Source organism: Mesoplodon bidens, assembly GCF_964165515.1.
Source record: "Mesoplodon bidens genome assembly, chromosome: 11".
Classification (NCBI taxonomy): Eukaryota; Metazoa; Chordata; class Mammalia; order Artiodactyla; family Ziphiidae; genus Mesoplodon; species Mesoplodon bidens.
Window position 1 is genome coordinate 78,767,237 of NC_138167.1, and position 16,539 is coordinate 78,783,775.

Genomic DNA, 16,539 nt, shown 5'->3' on the forward strand with positions numbered 1-16,539 from the left:
TATGAAAACATTTTTTAATTTTTAATAAATAAATAAAAATTTAAAAAAACTGTGGACTTTATACCATTACTACTTGTTATTAATTTTGTTTCAACAGTTTAAATTATACATAAGGAAAAACTGCTAGTGTTTTATATACTAACTGTTTGTGTTTTAGAAGTGGCCTGTCTTAAGCAACAAGGCACATGGCTGAAACTTCCTTTAACACTTTCAACAAAGTGGTACCAGAAAGTTAATTCCCCCAAAGAATTAGAATAAAGACACATGAAGAAGAAAACCTACAAATGATACACTGATTCATCTCTAAGGAAAAAAAAAGACCTTTGCCAAATAGTAGACTTTCAAAGAAAGAAAAACCATTTAAAAGCCTAAATGGTTCCTATCTACAGTGAAAATGCTAAAGATAGAACTGTATGTTTCAGGAGCTGAAGGATAAAATTTGAACTTCACGGGTAATCAAGAGATCCTGGAAAGTGAACCTTTTCAGAGCTGACAAGAAAAATAGAACAAGCATTAAAAGGCCTGAGAAATTTTTTCATCTCACCTGAAGTTCACACAGGCAACTGATTCGGCCAGACTAGAATTTTTGACCTCACTCACATTTTCCATGTAATACAGAGGGAGGTATAAGGATTTGACATCTGTCTTTGAGGATCTTGGAAATGTGCCCTGATTCAGAATGAACTAGAATAGAGCATCATGTCTTAAGGTGATCTGTTTGCTTTAAAGGATTCTAGCAGCAAATATCTCTTGCCTATGGAAAGAAAAGAAGGAGGTGGCAGACTCCACAAAATGTGTGATCTTTCTCAGATGAGAAACGTCCTCTGTATTTTGGCTTAGAAAATAGGAAACCAACTAAAATTCTCTAGAAGATCATTTAAGTGCTTCATTGTATCCAAATCAATCTGGCTTATTCAGTGATGGCACAAAACTCTGTCTTTATCTCTAATGCAGCATCTCTGTGTTTAAGCAAGGTGGGATAAGCATGGTCTTTTAAAAATTTTTTTCTATGTATATCCCACCCGTTCTGCTATGTCAAAATATAAAATGACATGAATAGACATGTGAAGAGATTTTTTTTCTTTTTAAGATGGGATAGAGGCTGGGGAGATTCTATGAATGCATTCTAGTTTCCGCCAAGAAAAAAAAAGGATTTACTCTCAAGGATTTAAAATATTTGAGAGTTGTCACCACTACCTAAACTACTAATTATGAAGAAACAATGGCAAAGGTGACTGAGGAAAAATTAAATATGAACAAGACATTCCTATGAAAATGTTGTTAGGGTCTTCAAGGCATCTGTCTTTAGAAGAGGTTGTACAGGTAGAGTTTAAACACAGAATTTTCTTTCAAGTTCTAGGTTTAGAAGTTGCATATTTTTGGCCATGGGAAATATGATTGAATAACATATACTTGTTGAATGCTTCCTTTGGAAAATTTCTGTTTTGTCAGTGTCTTGAACACAGGAGAAGAAAAAGGCACTAAAATATGTCAAGAACATTCTGTTTGCTGAACTCATGCTGGGTGCATACATACGTTGTCTCATTTACAATCATAACAATCATCTGAGGTAAATACTATTATTCAGATATTAAAGAAGAAGAAAGTAAGGCTCATGGAATTTAGAAATCCATCTACTTCAGTGTCCACCTCCACTGACACTACTTTAGATCAAGCCACCATCTTCTTTTCATGGAATGACTGAAATAGCCTCTTAGCTAGTTTCCCTTCTTTTACTCTAAGTTCTATTATTTCGATTTGAAAGCATAAATCAGATCTTGTCCCTTTCCCTCCTTTAAACCCTCCATTTGCTTCCCAATGCACCTCAAGTAAAACCCAAGCTCCACGTAGCTCTGTCTACAAGGCCTCCCGTGATCTGGCCCCAGCTGTGCACACTGATCCCCTCAATGTCACTCTCCACCTCACTCATCAAGCACTGACCATTCTGAATTTTCTTCCTTCTGTTCCCTAACATGTCACAGTCATGTCTGCCTCAGGGCCATTGCACATGCTATTCCCTCTGCCTAAAATACTTTCCTGCAAGAGCTGTAATAAGGAAGTACATGATGAGTTGTCAACCAAGTGTATAGACAGAAGGAGCATTCACTGCAGGCTGACGTAGCCTTAACAAAACACAAGTGAAAAGACTTGAGCTGATGTAGTAGGCTGTGTGGGGAGGACTGGGTTGATTGGTGAAGGTGAGCAGAACTCACAGTAAAGGGAAAGGGCGTGAGCAAAGTCAGAGACAGCAAAATATATTCAGGGCCTGGTATGGAGGGCTATTCAGCTGGAACCAAATCTGATCATTAGAGGAGTGGTACTTTGACTATATAAGTTTCTGATTGCTACTATAACAAATTACCACAACCTTAGTGACTTAAAACAGCACAACTTTTTTATCGTACAGTGTTAGAGGTCAGAAGTCTGAAATGGGTCCTACAGAGCTAAAATGGGGGTGTCAGCGAGTTGCATTCCTTTTGGAGGCTCTGGGGAAACTCTCTTCTTACTTTCTGAGCTTCTAGAGTCTGCCTGCATTCCTTGGCTTGTGGCTGCATCATATTCCGACCTTTGCCTCCACTGTCATATCTCCATCTCTGACTCTGACCCTCATGCCTCCTCTTATAAGGACCCTTGTAATTATGTTGAGCACACACAGGTAATCCAAAATAACCTCTCCATTTCAAGGTCCTTAATTTAATCACATCTGCAAAATTCCTTTTGCTGTGTAGGGAAACACATTCACTAGTTCTGGGAATTAGGACATAGACACCTTTGATGAAATTATTCTGCCTACCTCAGCCGCCTTGGGGAGGATCGTGAATGCAGTGCCCCAGAGCTTCCCCTCCTGCCCATCAGAAAGCAAGCCCATACCTGCCAACCTTTAAGTTCAGGTCAAGAGTAGGCCCCCAAATCCCTGCTTGGGGCCAGCAGTCAAACTGCTGGGAGCCCAGATGCTGACAGGTTATCCCCAATCTCCCTGATCAGACTTTATTCCTGAGATGCTGTGCGATGAGATCATGCCTGCTGGCTCTTCCATCCCTCCCCAGGATCTTCACTACTAAAGGGCCCTGACCCATCTAATCTAGTCACAGTGCCCCAATTCCCTCCTTTTCAACTTAATATCCCAGTTATGAACTTTCGCCCATAGATGGCGCTGTCCTCTACCTCCCACCTGCCCACCCTGACCCCCAGTACCCCGGAGAGATAGCAGTAGTGACTGTAAGCATTGGCACTGAGCTCAGACAGACCTGGGATCTCGCACAGGATCTGCCACTTGAGCAAGTCACTTTATGATACCCCACTTTCCTCACTGTAAATTGGGTTTAATACATAACAGCACCTGCTCCACAAGGTGGTTATGAGGATTAAATAAAATAATGTGTGTAAAGAATTTAGCTTAGTGGCTGGCACAGAAAGTGTTCATTAAATGCTAATTTTAAAAGCAAAACAAAAAAGATAAGGAGAAAGTGGAGGGTTTTAAAAAGGTGAGCTGTCATAAGCATTGTAAGGGTTCGTGTTACTTTTACCTACCTCTTTTGGAAAATCGCCCAACTTCTATTTTATCTTTGCAAAATCAAAACATGAAACAGGAACTAAATAACACAAGGAAGAGGATGATGATGTGTGTGTATGTGTGTGTGTGTGTGTGTGTGTGTACACCCCATGCACAAGCGTATGTTGGGAAGAAAGAAAACTATTCAGAGAAAATACTTTTCTTATGTTCCTTACCAAAACATGTATATATGTAGAAAGGGAAGGGGGAGATAAGGGAATAAACTATAAAAGCAAAGGATTATATATGTGGAAGGATATATGAGAAAGATAAAAAATAAACAAACAGATACCAGGAAATCATGTTGCTTTGGCTTAAGAGTAGATGAAAGCAGCATTTCTGCAGTTGCCAGTGTATATTGATGTATCAAATAAGTTGTCATCTCTCTCTCTTTTTTTAATATTTCTTTTCTTTTTCTTCTTCTTTTTTGGCCACATGGCTTGTGGGATCTTAGTTCCCCAACCAGGGATTGAACCCGGGCCCTTGGTGGTGAGGGCGTGGAGTCCTAACCACCAGGGAATTCCCAAGTTGTCGTATCTCAGGTTGCACAAGTACAGGCTGAATGACCACTGGGCAGGGGTGTGATGGACACTCGATTGGGGGATGGACTTAGGAGCCTTTAAGATCCTGCTCAGTGATTAGACATAAACTCCAAACTATGGTCTGCAATTCAGTTTCATCTCATTCTATAAAAGCTGCTTAAGCCACCTATGAAATCCACAGTACCTCCACAGTTCATGATTTTTCTGACAGCAGTTGTGGTCAAAATTTTTCTGCTTCTTAAATAATCAGCCAGTTGTCCTCCAATAGGCACAATGATTGTCATAACCATGTGCGGGAGTGCTGACAAGAGACCCACCTGGAATGAAAAGAAGCAATGAGCTATTTTTAGCTACTTCTGAGAGAGGTACTTCCTTAACTCCCTGCCTCCGCCATCTCCACTGCACCCCTCACCATCAGATTTAATCATCTAATTATATGGGACCAAGGTAGGCCTGAATTCTGTAATACATAAACAATGAATGAATGAATGGTTTTAAGGATAGACCAAATGTCTCCTCCATCAGATCGGAAGTTCCTTGAGGGCAGAGGTGATTTTATTCATCACAGGCCCCAGCACACAGCAGAGTGCCCAGCACATGGTAGTTAAACACTTGGCGCAGACTGAGTGTTCTCCGATGGCAGCCACTATGGGCTGTGCTAGCTCTTCCACGGTCACTTCTGACAGTACCTGTAGCCATGCAGACATCTACCTCTACTAGGCTGCTGTTTTTTCCCTTGTGGGGAAGAGGCTTAATTCTTTTATGATGAGAGTTTATGTTTTACCATTCACACTCTTCCTCCCTGAAACACAGACAACCTAATGGCAATGGCTGGGGACTTTGAAAAAGTTTTTTCTAAACCATACAAAGCTCTGGCCATTATCGCTATGACCGTGATCTGCAAAATGAGCTTTAAGGTTCTTACTGCTCCTCACTGAATAATTTATAGGAAAAACAAAAAACAAAACAAAAACAAAAAAAACCTCTCACCCTTAAATCTTTTGATCCTTGCCTAATATGCAGTCCTTGAGTCAGCTTCAAAAACACTTCGAGATCAGGTATAATACAAATCTTTAAAAGCAGCTTAATACAGCTCTGATCCTTCCTAAGAAGAAATTAAATAGCTATGTATACTGTGCATAGAATGTATAACTTGTCTGACCTCCAGGGTATTAGGTGTCACAGAACTGTTATGAATTTTGATCAGCAATTTACTTATTTTATCATGCAAAGATTTTCTCAGTAGAAGCAAGAGATTTAAAGTTCAAGAATATTTGAAGCATCTGTGTGTTTACCTTACTTATTGCAAATCCAAAGACCTCTTCAAAATAAGCAGGCTGACTTATTAACAGCAAGTAAAAGGTCCAGCTTCTGCAAAAATTTGCCACAATGATTGCGTAAACAGGCAACGATGTAAAAAATCTTTTCCATGGTGTATTAAATTTCTAGGGAGTAAAAATACCGTGGGATTTTTAGTGAATATACTGACAGATTATTTTTCTTGGGAGGATAACACAATCACTGAGAGAAATACTCATAAAAAAGAGGCAAGTCTTCATCCATCCGGCTCTACTTACACTGAGACTAACCAAGTTGGCTCCTTCTCCTATACTTGTCTCTATATAGGTCCTTTCCTCATGGGATATTGTTGGGTGAACTGCTGGACACTCATAGGCCTGCAACAGCCAAAACATGTACCAGATAATCCCAAATATACCTGCAGTTGAAAAACAAAAGGCTTGATGATACGGTCTCATTTTCTTCCATCTCTAAATTTGTCAAATTTCAAAATATTCTCAAACGGCACTATATTCAGCTAGGAGAAAGTGTTTGGTTTATTTTTCCGTTGTTGTTATTATTAACTGGTATATAAAGAAAGATAATGTTCTGCTCATTAAATTCAACTTTCATATAAACATTAAATGAATCATCGCTAGACAAGTATTCCATTTATATGATAAACTTGTCTAGTAATCTCTATTTTCATACAGAAAACTCTTAGCCAACCCCATTATACAGTAAAATACCACCTCTAGGGCTTCCCTGGTGGCGCAGTGCTTGAGAGTCCGCCTGCCGATGCAGGAGACACAGGTTCGTGCCCCGGTCCGGGAAGATCCCACATGCCGAGGAGCGGCTGGGCCCGTGAGCCATGGCCGCTGAGCCTGCGCATCTGGAGCCTGTGCTCCGCAACGGGAGAGGCCACAATGGTGAGAGGCCCACGTACCGCAAAAAAAAAAAAAAAAACCACCTCTATGAGTCACCCAAGGGAACTCGTGAAATCAAATCACTCACCATAAATATAAAAGACAGAGGCCCATCCCATGTACTGTACCAACACGCCGGCCAGCGGCATGGCAATCACTGCCCCCGCATAGGAACCTAGAACGAGAAAAGGTTGAGGGAAGCTTACCAGTCGTCATGCAAGCCCTTTCAAACCATTTAGAGTTCATGTGGTTGAACTGAGGATGAATCAAACTGAGCAGGAGTCACAAAGAAGAGCAGGCAAACTCCCACTGTGCCCAAAACAGGGCTTCCAGGAGAGAAAGTTCACCAGGATGCCCTTTAACTTCCTCCAGACACCATGGAGGGATCAGACAAAGATGGCTCAGACACCGAGATTTGGAATTACAAGAGAATGGAATGAAAAGATGAGAAAAATCTAAGAGAATTCTGAAAAATTTAACCAGGCACGATATTGGGTGCAGAAGACAGAAAGTGAAGGAACATATGTATCTACCTCTCAGGGCTCACAGAGCAGAAAGATTATCACCGTGGTCTTTATTTATTAAAATTTTTTTTTCTTCCAGCTTTATTGAGATATAATTCAACTAGGTCTTTAAAAGAGGGACTTCAAACTATGAAAGGATCATGCTTTTAGAGTCTCGATTTTTTTTTTTTTTAATACCAGGAAACGGTTAAATTTCAGGATGGCAGGATGACCAGGATGGCTTCTGTCTCCATCCACCTCCTAAATATGTACATTTTAAAGTTTATTTCTTACTTTGTAAATACCTAACCTTGTAAATACTTACCTATATGTGGATGTTTATCTTGTGTAGACAAGATAGTGAGGGCTAGAGGCAGTGACCTCACCTCCACTATCTCTTGCAGTTCCATAATACCTGCTGGAGAAACGTGAGCCCTGCAAACTCCCAATAAATATTAACTAAATCAAAAAAATTACTATCTGAAATTCCCCTCTGGGTATGAATGAAAAAAAATTCTTACTTCAGAAAAAGTGAGCCGCAAAAGGAAATTCTGTATCCCAGAATCCAATGCTAAGAAAGACCTTCAGGAAATGGGAGCTTGGGGATCTTCCAGAGAAAGAGACTAAATCCCATCTTTCCAAGCTGGGCCCAACTGGTTATGAAAGGCCTGACCTGGAATCCCAAATCTGAACATCATAACACCTGAAGAAGTCTCTCAGTCTCTCCAAATCATTTTCATTAGGTAGAAGATGGAAGTGAAATCTCTATCTCACAGGGTTGTTTTGAGGAGCAAATAAATTATTAGATAAAGATGCTCTAATTAGTGCTGCATAAACACCAACTATTACTGCTCCTGTCATGTACAGAATGACAGAGCACTTTTTTTTTTAACCTCAGACGTCCTCAAACCAATAAGGCAAGCATTCCAGGATGTATCATTAGAAAGAAGAGCTGCAGGCCTAATTCCTCTGTGGGAGTGGAGAAGGTGGTCTTCTTTCCTGGACCAAATACCCTGGGAGTGGGGGTGTGGGGCCTCCAGTTTAGATGCTGCAAACAGGGAGGGTCAGGGGATAACCATCTATAAGATCCATCGGGTACTTTCTGTGTGCTCTCTAGTACTGTGCTGAGTATTCTGGACCCCTGATTTTATTTAATCCTTTTTTCAACCTGGTAACATTGGTACCGGTGTCATCCCAATTTTACAAGAAGGGGAGGGGAGGGGAGGTAAATTTCCTGAGGTCACATAGGTGTGAGTGACAGGACCCCAGGTCTGCAGAAATCCAAAGCCTTTAACCTTAACTACTTAATAATTCAGTCCTGCTTCTTCTGCTCAACCATACCCAATAATTCCTCACAATAAGTAACGTTCATTCACTGAGGAAATTTTACAGCTTGAAATTGTCCTTCCCGGTCTTTTATTTATTTATTTATTTATTTATTTTTATTTATTTATTTTTTTTGTGGTACACGGGCCTCTCACTGTTGTGGCCTCTCCCGTTGCGGAGCACAGGTTCCGGACGTGCAGGCTCAGCGGCCATGGCTCACGGGCCCAGCCGCTCTGTGGCATGTGGGATCTTCCCGGACCGGGGCATGAACCCGTGTCCTCTGCATCGGCAGGCGGACTCTCAACCACTGCGCCACCAGGGAAGCCCTTCCCTGTCTTTTAGATGAACTCTTCCTCATCCTTCCAGACATGGCTGAATGTAATCTCCTGTCACACCCTGAGCACACCCCAACAGGGCTCTCCATGCATATTGCCCTCACTGCACCTTGATGCCTCTGTGTGGTCACCAGGGAGGACAGTGGAGGCCCTCCGATACTTGTTGCTTGGCATGGAGAGAGGGGAGTGGCTGAACGGGGGATGGGAGAGTCCCCAGTTCTATCCTCACTCTCCATGGGAAGTTATATCTTTTTTTCCCTCCCTGAGCCTCCACTATAAAATAATGGAGGTAGAAAAAGAAATCAGATTTGTGGCTATCAGAGGCAGGGGTGGGGAGAGGGGAAATTAGATGCAGGCAGTCAAAAGGTACAAATTTCCAGGTATAAGATAACTAAGTACTAGGGATGTAACATACAACATGATAAAGATAATTGACACTGCTGTATGTTGTCAAAGAAAGTTAAGAGAGTAAATCCTGAGTTCTCATCACAAGGAAAAAAAATTTTTTTCCTATTTCTTTGATGTTGTATCTGTATGAGAGGATGGACATTCACTAAACCTATGGGGGCAAACATTTCATGATGTATGTAAGTCGAATCATTATGTTGAACACCTTAAAATTATATAGTCTGCATGTCTCTTACAACTCAATAAAAGTAGGGGGAAAAAAGCAAAAACAAAAATCTATGTCTTTGAATAAAGCCAGTTTTACTTCTCAAAAAAATTAAAATTAATTAAAAATATAAAAAAATGGATGTGACTAGATGTTTTCTAAAGACACTTCCAACTCCAATATTTTTGAAGTGTAGGAATCAATTATTCCCAAGCCTAGGTTTACTTCTAATGACATTTTCCCTTGGCTGTTCTTTGAAACCAAGGCCACACCTTAGCTGGGAAATGTAATAAAGCCTGTGACCTTGATCAGGTAACTTTCCTTGAGAGTCAAATCATTTCTTTAATTAGCCCTTTTAGGTCTATAAAGACACTAAGAATGGGCAGTAGCTGCTAGTTATTCGTTTTGCCAGCAAATCAAAATGAAAAGACTTACAAATAAATCATCCAAAGACAATATCAGGGGACTTCCCTGGTGGCACAGTAGTTAAGAATCCGCCTGCCAATGCAGGGGACACGGGTTTGAGCCCTGGTCCGGGAAGATCCACATGCCGCAGAGTAATGAAGCCCGTGCGCCACAACTACTGAGCCTGTGCTCTAGACCCCATGAGCCACAACCACTGAAGCCTGCGTGCCACAACTACTGAAGCCTGTGCACCTAGAGCCCGTGCTCCGCAACAAGAGAACCCACCGCAATGAGAAGCCCGCGCACCACAAAGAAGAGTAGCCCCAGCTCACTGCAACTAGAGAAAGCCCGTGCGCAGCAATGAAGACCCAATGCAGCCATAAATAAATAAATAAATAAATTAAAAAAGACAATATCAATAGGTCAAGGTCAGCTGGGGCAGAATCTTATATTCTTCTAGAGGTGGTATAAGATCAGTAGTGGAGGTAGAGATGATCTTGAACTTCAAACAAGAGGACAGAAATAGTTTCTAAGGACAAGAGAGGCTAAAGAAGTAAAGACATCTCTGCTGTGCATGCATTTCCAAACTAGGCACAAAATAGGCACTTTGGGTGGATATTTCACACCAGATTCCCTGGGATCCTTTATTACTTCTACTACTACTACTTAAGGAGGTAAAGAGAGAGAGACAGAGGGAAAAATAAATAAAGGTATTCAGAGAAATAAAACTTCCTCTTTAGCTAAGAAATACAGGTTAGCTACAGTTAGGAAAGACATGCTAGCCTGAAAAACTAAGCAGAACTAAATTCTGATCCTAATTCTACATGGGCCCATTGTGACTTTCGTGGCCTAAGGCACTTTTGTCTTTCTTGGCCCCTTCTCCCATAAAAAATATTTGAAAATATTGGTGGCAGCATGTGCTGTTCTTGTTCAAATGTTAATCAGTACCTAGTAGACTCTTCTGAATGCCAATTACTCTCAGAGATTCATAGAGGGGCCAGTCCCAAAGACATGGCTTCAAATGAGGCAACCTTAGCAAGGTGAAGTTTGGAGACCCAGGAATTTAAGTCACATCACTACTTAAGAGCCATTAATTTACTTTTGGGTAAGATGGCTGGTGTCCACTTCGTTTTTATCTGGAAGATAATGGCAAAAATTGATTAAACAGCTTCTATGACAATGTGTACATAGTAGTGTGTAGTGATGAAAGTTCTGAATCAAGAACCAGGTGGTCTAGATCCAGCTCCTTAACTTAGTAGCTGTGTGACCTTGGGCAAGTCGTTGGACTTTCATTTCAGTTCAATGAAACTAAACTTTAAACTTTAGTTTTAATTTCTTCATTTGTGAAAAGGAGTGGGGGCCTTGATGATTCTATTGATATATCTTCTGTTTTGAACTTTGGAAAATATCATTTGTTGGCTAATCCTACAACCACCTCCAACACCTTCTTTCTTACCTTTGTCTATTAAAGATGCTAGAAAAACTAGACACTTGCTTTCCTAGCCTCCTCTGCAGTTAGTAAAGTATATGACACAATTAGAACCAAGGAAATATAAATGGAAGGCTGCTAGGGAGTTTGGGAAAGCTTTTGCTTTCCTAGTGAAAGGAACAGATATGGTTAGGACACCTATCCCCACTTCTTTCTGCCACATTAAATGTGGACTTGATACCTGGAGCTGTGACAGCCATTTTGTGAGCATGAGGAACACGCATGAATGTAAAAAGTTATCACTGTGAGGATAGTGGAGTAAAAAGTCCGAATGTGCATAGTCCCTGGATAGATCACGGAGCAGCAGGATCAATACTAGTAACAATTTACCTTTGGACTTCTGTTATGTGAAAAAAATAAATTCTATTTAGTAGGGTCTTCACTTGAAGCCAAAAGCATTCCTAAATGAAACTTGTTATGGTTCTAATACACTTACCACAAAAAGAAGTTGTGGCCAGTCGGCTTCTCTCCAAAGGCGGTGCCCACTTACTCCACATCCCATGGCAGGCTGGGTAGGTCACACCCTGGCAAAACAGTTGAAAATAGATTATTTGATTCGACTCCAGTTTCTTTTTGTGTTTAAAACACAGATTTTGCTTCTTTAACACTACAGTTCAAAACCTAATTTACAGATACTAAATAACATGTGTCAGCTATTTTGGCTCATGGCACAGATGCTGAAATTCAAATACTAGTTCAAACGAAAGCATGGTGGGGAATAGGGAAGGGGTCTTTATATTTCATATTATTATAGAATATCAGTGTAGAAAGGGATTTCCACAACCAGCCAGTCCATCCTGTCATTTCAAGATACAGAACCTGAGGCTCAGAGCCATTAAGTTATTAGATTCTAGTCTTCACGGCTGCTAATATCATGTTCTTCCTACCATGTCAGTATTTTCTGAAGTGTGGTATATGCCCCTCTAGTGGGATTAAAGTTGGATTTAAGGTGCTACAACAACCTACATTTTTTATTATAATTGTTACATCTATATTATAACATGCTTTAGAAATAAAATATAACTAGTACATCAAGCCCATGATATCAAAGATATTGTTGCTTATGATAGGTTCTTTTATTTTGTTTTGTTTTGTTTTGAAGTGAATTGACCTAGGGAAAAACTATAGGCAAATAATAGTATAAATCGTACTGTGAATGTGACAAAAGTGACAAAGGTTAGAGGTGAATGACTGAGTTTGGGAAACATTTCTCTACATCAGGTATTGGCAAACTATAGCCTGATATGGCCCCACCATCTATTTTTGTTCAGCCTTAAAGTAAAGATGGCTTTTACATTTTTAAGTGGGCAGAAAAAAAAATTGAAAGAAGAATAATATTTCCTGGCATGTGATAATCATATGAAATGCAAATATCAGTGTCCAAAAAGTTTTACTGGAAAGTAGCCATGCCCACATGTTTACATATTGTCTCTGGCTGCTTTTGCATTACAATGGCAGAGTTGAGTCATTGCAACAGACCATAGTATGGCCAGCAAAGTGCAAAATATTTACTTTCTGGCTCTATATTATTCTACCTCCTTCATCAAGTTAAATCTCTGTGTAAGACTACACTCTTGGAAATTTACAGATTTATTAATAAGTCCATTTAAACTGTTTTAGTGGAAAGGGCCCTTGCTATGTGAACTGTAGGTTTCGGGCTTTCCATTTCAAATTTTATTAAATGAAAGGGGTTGGATTATCTCTAAGATAACTCCTGGCTCATCTGAAATTCTGCCTTCTATGAAATGGTCCTTTATTGGGTATAAATTTGGAATCATACAAGGCATTTTAATTAAAGTATTCATAATTGTAATCATAACCAGAGAGTTCAGATAGCAGGACAAGGTGGAAGATAGGAAAACTGAGTAAAGGAGGTTTTCTTCAAAAGCTGAAATTTCTAAAAACCATGTTGTCTCCAGCAATATCAAAATTTGTTAAGAATCTCCTACCTCCACTAGACCTTGCAAAATTCTGACACACATGACACATCCGTAATGTACTCTGGCTGCAGAAGGAATGAACATGTTCAAGGTCGATGTTAAGAAGATGGCGGCTCCAAAGACCCTGAGGGACCAAAACACCGTGTTATTGGGCAGGCCCACTAATGGATGTGGCATGTTAGTTAAACATCAGGAACAAACCTAACAGTTTATAGAAGATCACTATAGAAATTAATGGAAAGAGAAATAGATGTTGTGTTAAGATCTGGTGTGTTCCAAGCTAGACTGTTGGGCTGCTTTGATTCCCAATCTCCAGTCCCTGGACCAATCATGGGAAGGTTTGGGGCAGTACAGGGATGTCCTGCCTAGATGAGATCCTGAAGCTGGAGATTGACCAGCATGAGGTAAGCTTGCTGAAGACCCACCCTTCTTCTTGTTTCTACCCAACTGATCCATTCTGACCATTACCTCATGACTTCTGCACATTTGGATGGTGTCTCCTGCTTCCCAATTCTGCTCTCACTTTACCAGATGGGGATACTGACTATCTGAGAAGCATGCTGTGTCCTGGGACCAGCCAAGCACAAGACAGGCTGTGTACCTGTCTTAGCCCCCAGCTCTCTGCCAAGTACCATGTGCCTTCTCCTCCCTGCCTGGACAGGAGTGTCCTGGGAAAAGAGAGCTGGCAGCATTTTCTTCCTTTCTCACACATGTTAGTGATGCTTCAGCCCTTTTTACATGCTGTGAAATCATTTTATATGTTATTTCTTCTTAGGGCAGAAGTGTACGTAGTAACCCCAGAGACCATAAGAACTAATATTTTATCACTTTTTAAGAAGAATACAACAGGTAAGTGACAATAAAGGACACAAACTACACAAGAACATAAGTAAATATGAGTCATGCTTATACAAGATGACTTTCAAACTCTTTTGTCCTTGACCCATAAAACAAAATATATTTTATACTGCAACTCAACACACTGATATACACAAATGTAACCAAAACAAGTTTCAAAAACCAATACTTAAATGTGCAGTGAGCTAAGACATTTTCTATTCTATTTTATTCTATTTGATTACCTTTTCTTCTATTTCTCCCTCTTTTTTTTAGAAAATGGTCATTGGTAAATCACTATTGATTTTATTACTATCTAATGAGTTCTGTTTTAGAGTTTGAAAAACACTGCTTTATAAAGTATACACTTCACAAAATCCGCATATGTAAAGTCAGTTACAACTAGAAGAGACTTGGAAATAATTAGTACACTCCTTTTCTGGTACATATACATACTATATCTCCCCCAAGTGGCCATCATTTCTGCTTGAATACCTTTAGTGACAGAGAACTTACTACTCCTTGAAGCAGCTCATTTTGTCTTGGACCCACTTTTAATTGCTCAAACACCTACCATAGAATCTCAAGGGCATTAAATACATCTTGCAATCTAGAGACTAGCCCCTCCTACTCACATGACAAAACTAGTTTGGAACAGGATGATATTAACATAGTACAGAGCATCACAGAATGTCATTGGTCAAAGGCAACTCAAACACAATCTAATCCGTTTCATTTCACAGATGAAGAAACTGAGGCCCAGAGAAAAAAGGAACCCAGTAGAGGTCACCAAGTGAGTTACTTAGGGTCCAGGAACGGTTTCTCCTGACTCGGATGCAATTGATCTTTTTATTACATAATCATTTAAAGAATTGCAAGATAGATTAGATTAGACAAAAAAGTAAACAAAAAGAGACTCTTAAGAACAGGATCATATAAGATCAATGTCTGTGAATCACATCCTTAGGAACGGCTTCTATCTTTCATTCTGTACCCCTAAATTGAGAGCCAATTATGCAGATTTTATAAGAGTACAAAGCCATATTATGATCTGTGCAGCACTCATGTTATATCAATTTATCTTACCTGTTAGCAGCAAACTTATTTGAAATGAAACCACCTGGAATTTGTGTCACAATATAACCCCAGAAAAAAGATCCATGGATAAGGCCCACCGTCTCTGGATCCCAGTTAAATTGTGCTGTCTGGAAACAAGAAATCAGATACAGTTGTGTTTGGAAGAAAACACTTGACCATAATTATTCATTGATCATCCTACACAATAACCCCATGAGGTCTTTCCTTCCCTCCTTTATTCAAAGAATATTTTATGGAGGGCCTCTTGTGTGCTTGGGATATAGGATAAAACAAAGTCCTGGCTGTCACTGACCTCAAGTTCTAGTGATAGAAAGGAGAGATTATGTACAAATTTTAAAAAAGAAAAAAATAGATGTATATGTGCATATATATATGTATATGTGTGTACATATATACATGTATGTGTGTATATATTATATATATACGTATATGTGTGTATATATATACACACACAGAATAATGAGGAGTGCTAGGAAGAAAACAAAACAACTTGCAAAGAAAACAAAAAATAAGTTCTAGGTTTATTAGGTTATTTACTAGGTTATTCAGATACCAGTTTAGTGACAGCACAAAGGGAATGAGAGTGTTAAGTCTCTCGTTTCATAATGAGGATAATAAAACCTATTCTACCTCCCTATAATATGTGTGGGGATAAACACCATAAATATTTCTAGTAGGTTATCCCTCTGCTTAGAGATTTTGCATTTAACACATTAGGATAATGCCTGGAATATAGTGTAGTCTCAAGAAGTGTTAGCAGCCATTATTGTTGTTATGGTGATGACGATGATAACAACAAAATACCCTTCCACAACGCTTAGGTCATTGAAAATGTGATTCTTGAGGGTTAGAGAGCCTTTCCTCACTTTCTTCCCCAGCCATAGTACCTCATCCTTTTCAGGCTCCCTACAAATATCCCTCCTCTGAGGAAGCTCCTCAACTGCCCTGAACTGAAGTGGTCATTTTCCTAGGCTTGGTCCACAGCCCTCTGTTCTTGCAGCCATGGCACTCACACTGTTCTCAAACTTGCCCTTCATGTGTCCACTTCCCACATGGGGTGGCGAGTAACTCTAAGGTGGCAGCCATGTCCTTTTGACTTTATAGCCTTAGTACCTGAAACAAATGCCTGTAATGTAGAAGGGGCAAATAAAGATTTGCCAAATGAATGAATAAATGAATGGCTTTGTAAAGCATTGAAATCAAAATGCAAGATGTTCCTATTACGGAGTAAGTGTTCTTAATTATCAACATACTACATCTCACAAATTTTCTTTTTAAAAAATTTATTTATTTATTTATATATTTATTTAGGCTGCACCGGGTCTTCATTGCAGCATGCAGGATCTTAGTTGCAGCCTGCAGGCCTCTTAGTTGCAGTATGCAAACACTTAGTTGCGGCATGCATGCAGGATCTAGTTCCCCGACCGGGGATCGAACCCAGGCCCCCTGCATTGGGAGTGCGGAGTCTTAACCACTGGACCACCAGGGATGTCCCCAACATCTCATAAGTTTTCATCACAGTTTATTTTCCCACAAATTGTTATACAATAATTTGCTCATTTATTCAACATGCACCTCATGCCTCCTGTGTGCCAGGTCAGGTGATAGACAGTATAAATACAAACTCAAACAAGTATTGCCTTTGCCTTGAGGAGATCACAGTCCAGGTAACATTGGCCTGTGCTCTGTACTGT

At 39.9% G+C, this 16,539-nt stretch overlaps 1 protein-coding gene across 3 annotated transcripts in view; it reads right to left on the minus strand.

Moving 5' to 3' along the window:
* The window catches only part of SLC17A8 (solute carrier family 17 member 8), a gene marked incomplete at its 3' end in the record, with an annotated part of 51,591 nt that overhangs the window by 9,496 nt on the left and 25,556 nt on the right, over positions 1-16,539 (minus strand). The window contains exons 3-9 of one of the 3 annotated variants that reach the window (XM_081249303.1): positions 14,834-14,952; positions 12,920-13,034; positions 11,407-11,494; positions 6,388-6,474; positions 5,673-5,812; positions 5,391-5,540; positions 4,280-4,412 (exon numbers count right to left, since the gene is read on the minus strand). In XM_081249303.1, coding sequence (XP_081105429.1) covers positions 4,280-4,412; positions 5,391-5,540; positions 5,673-5,812; positions 6,388-6,474; positions 11,407-11,494; positions 12,920-13,034; positions 14,834-14,952 — 832 coding nt within the window. The remainder of the gene's footprint in view (positions 1-4,279; positions 4,413-5,390; positions 5,541-5,672; positions 5,813-6,387; positions 6,475-11,406; positions 11,495-12,919; positions 13,035-14,833; positions 14,953-16,539) is intronic. The other 2 variants (XM_081249302.1, XM_081249304.1) reach the window with 2 other exon arrangements.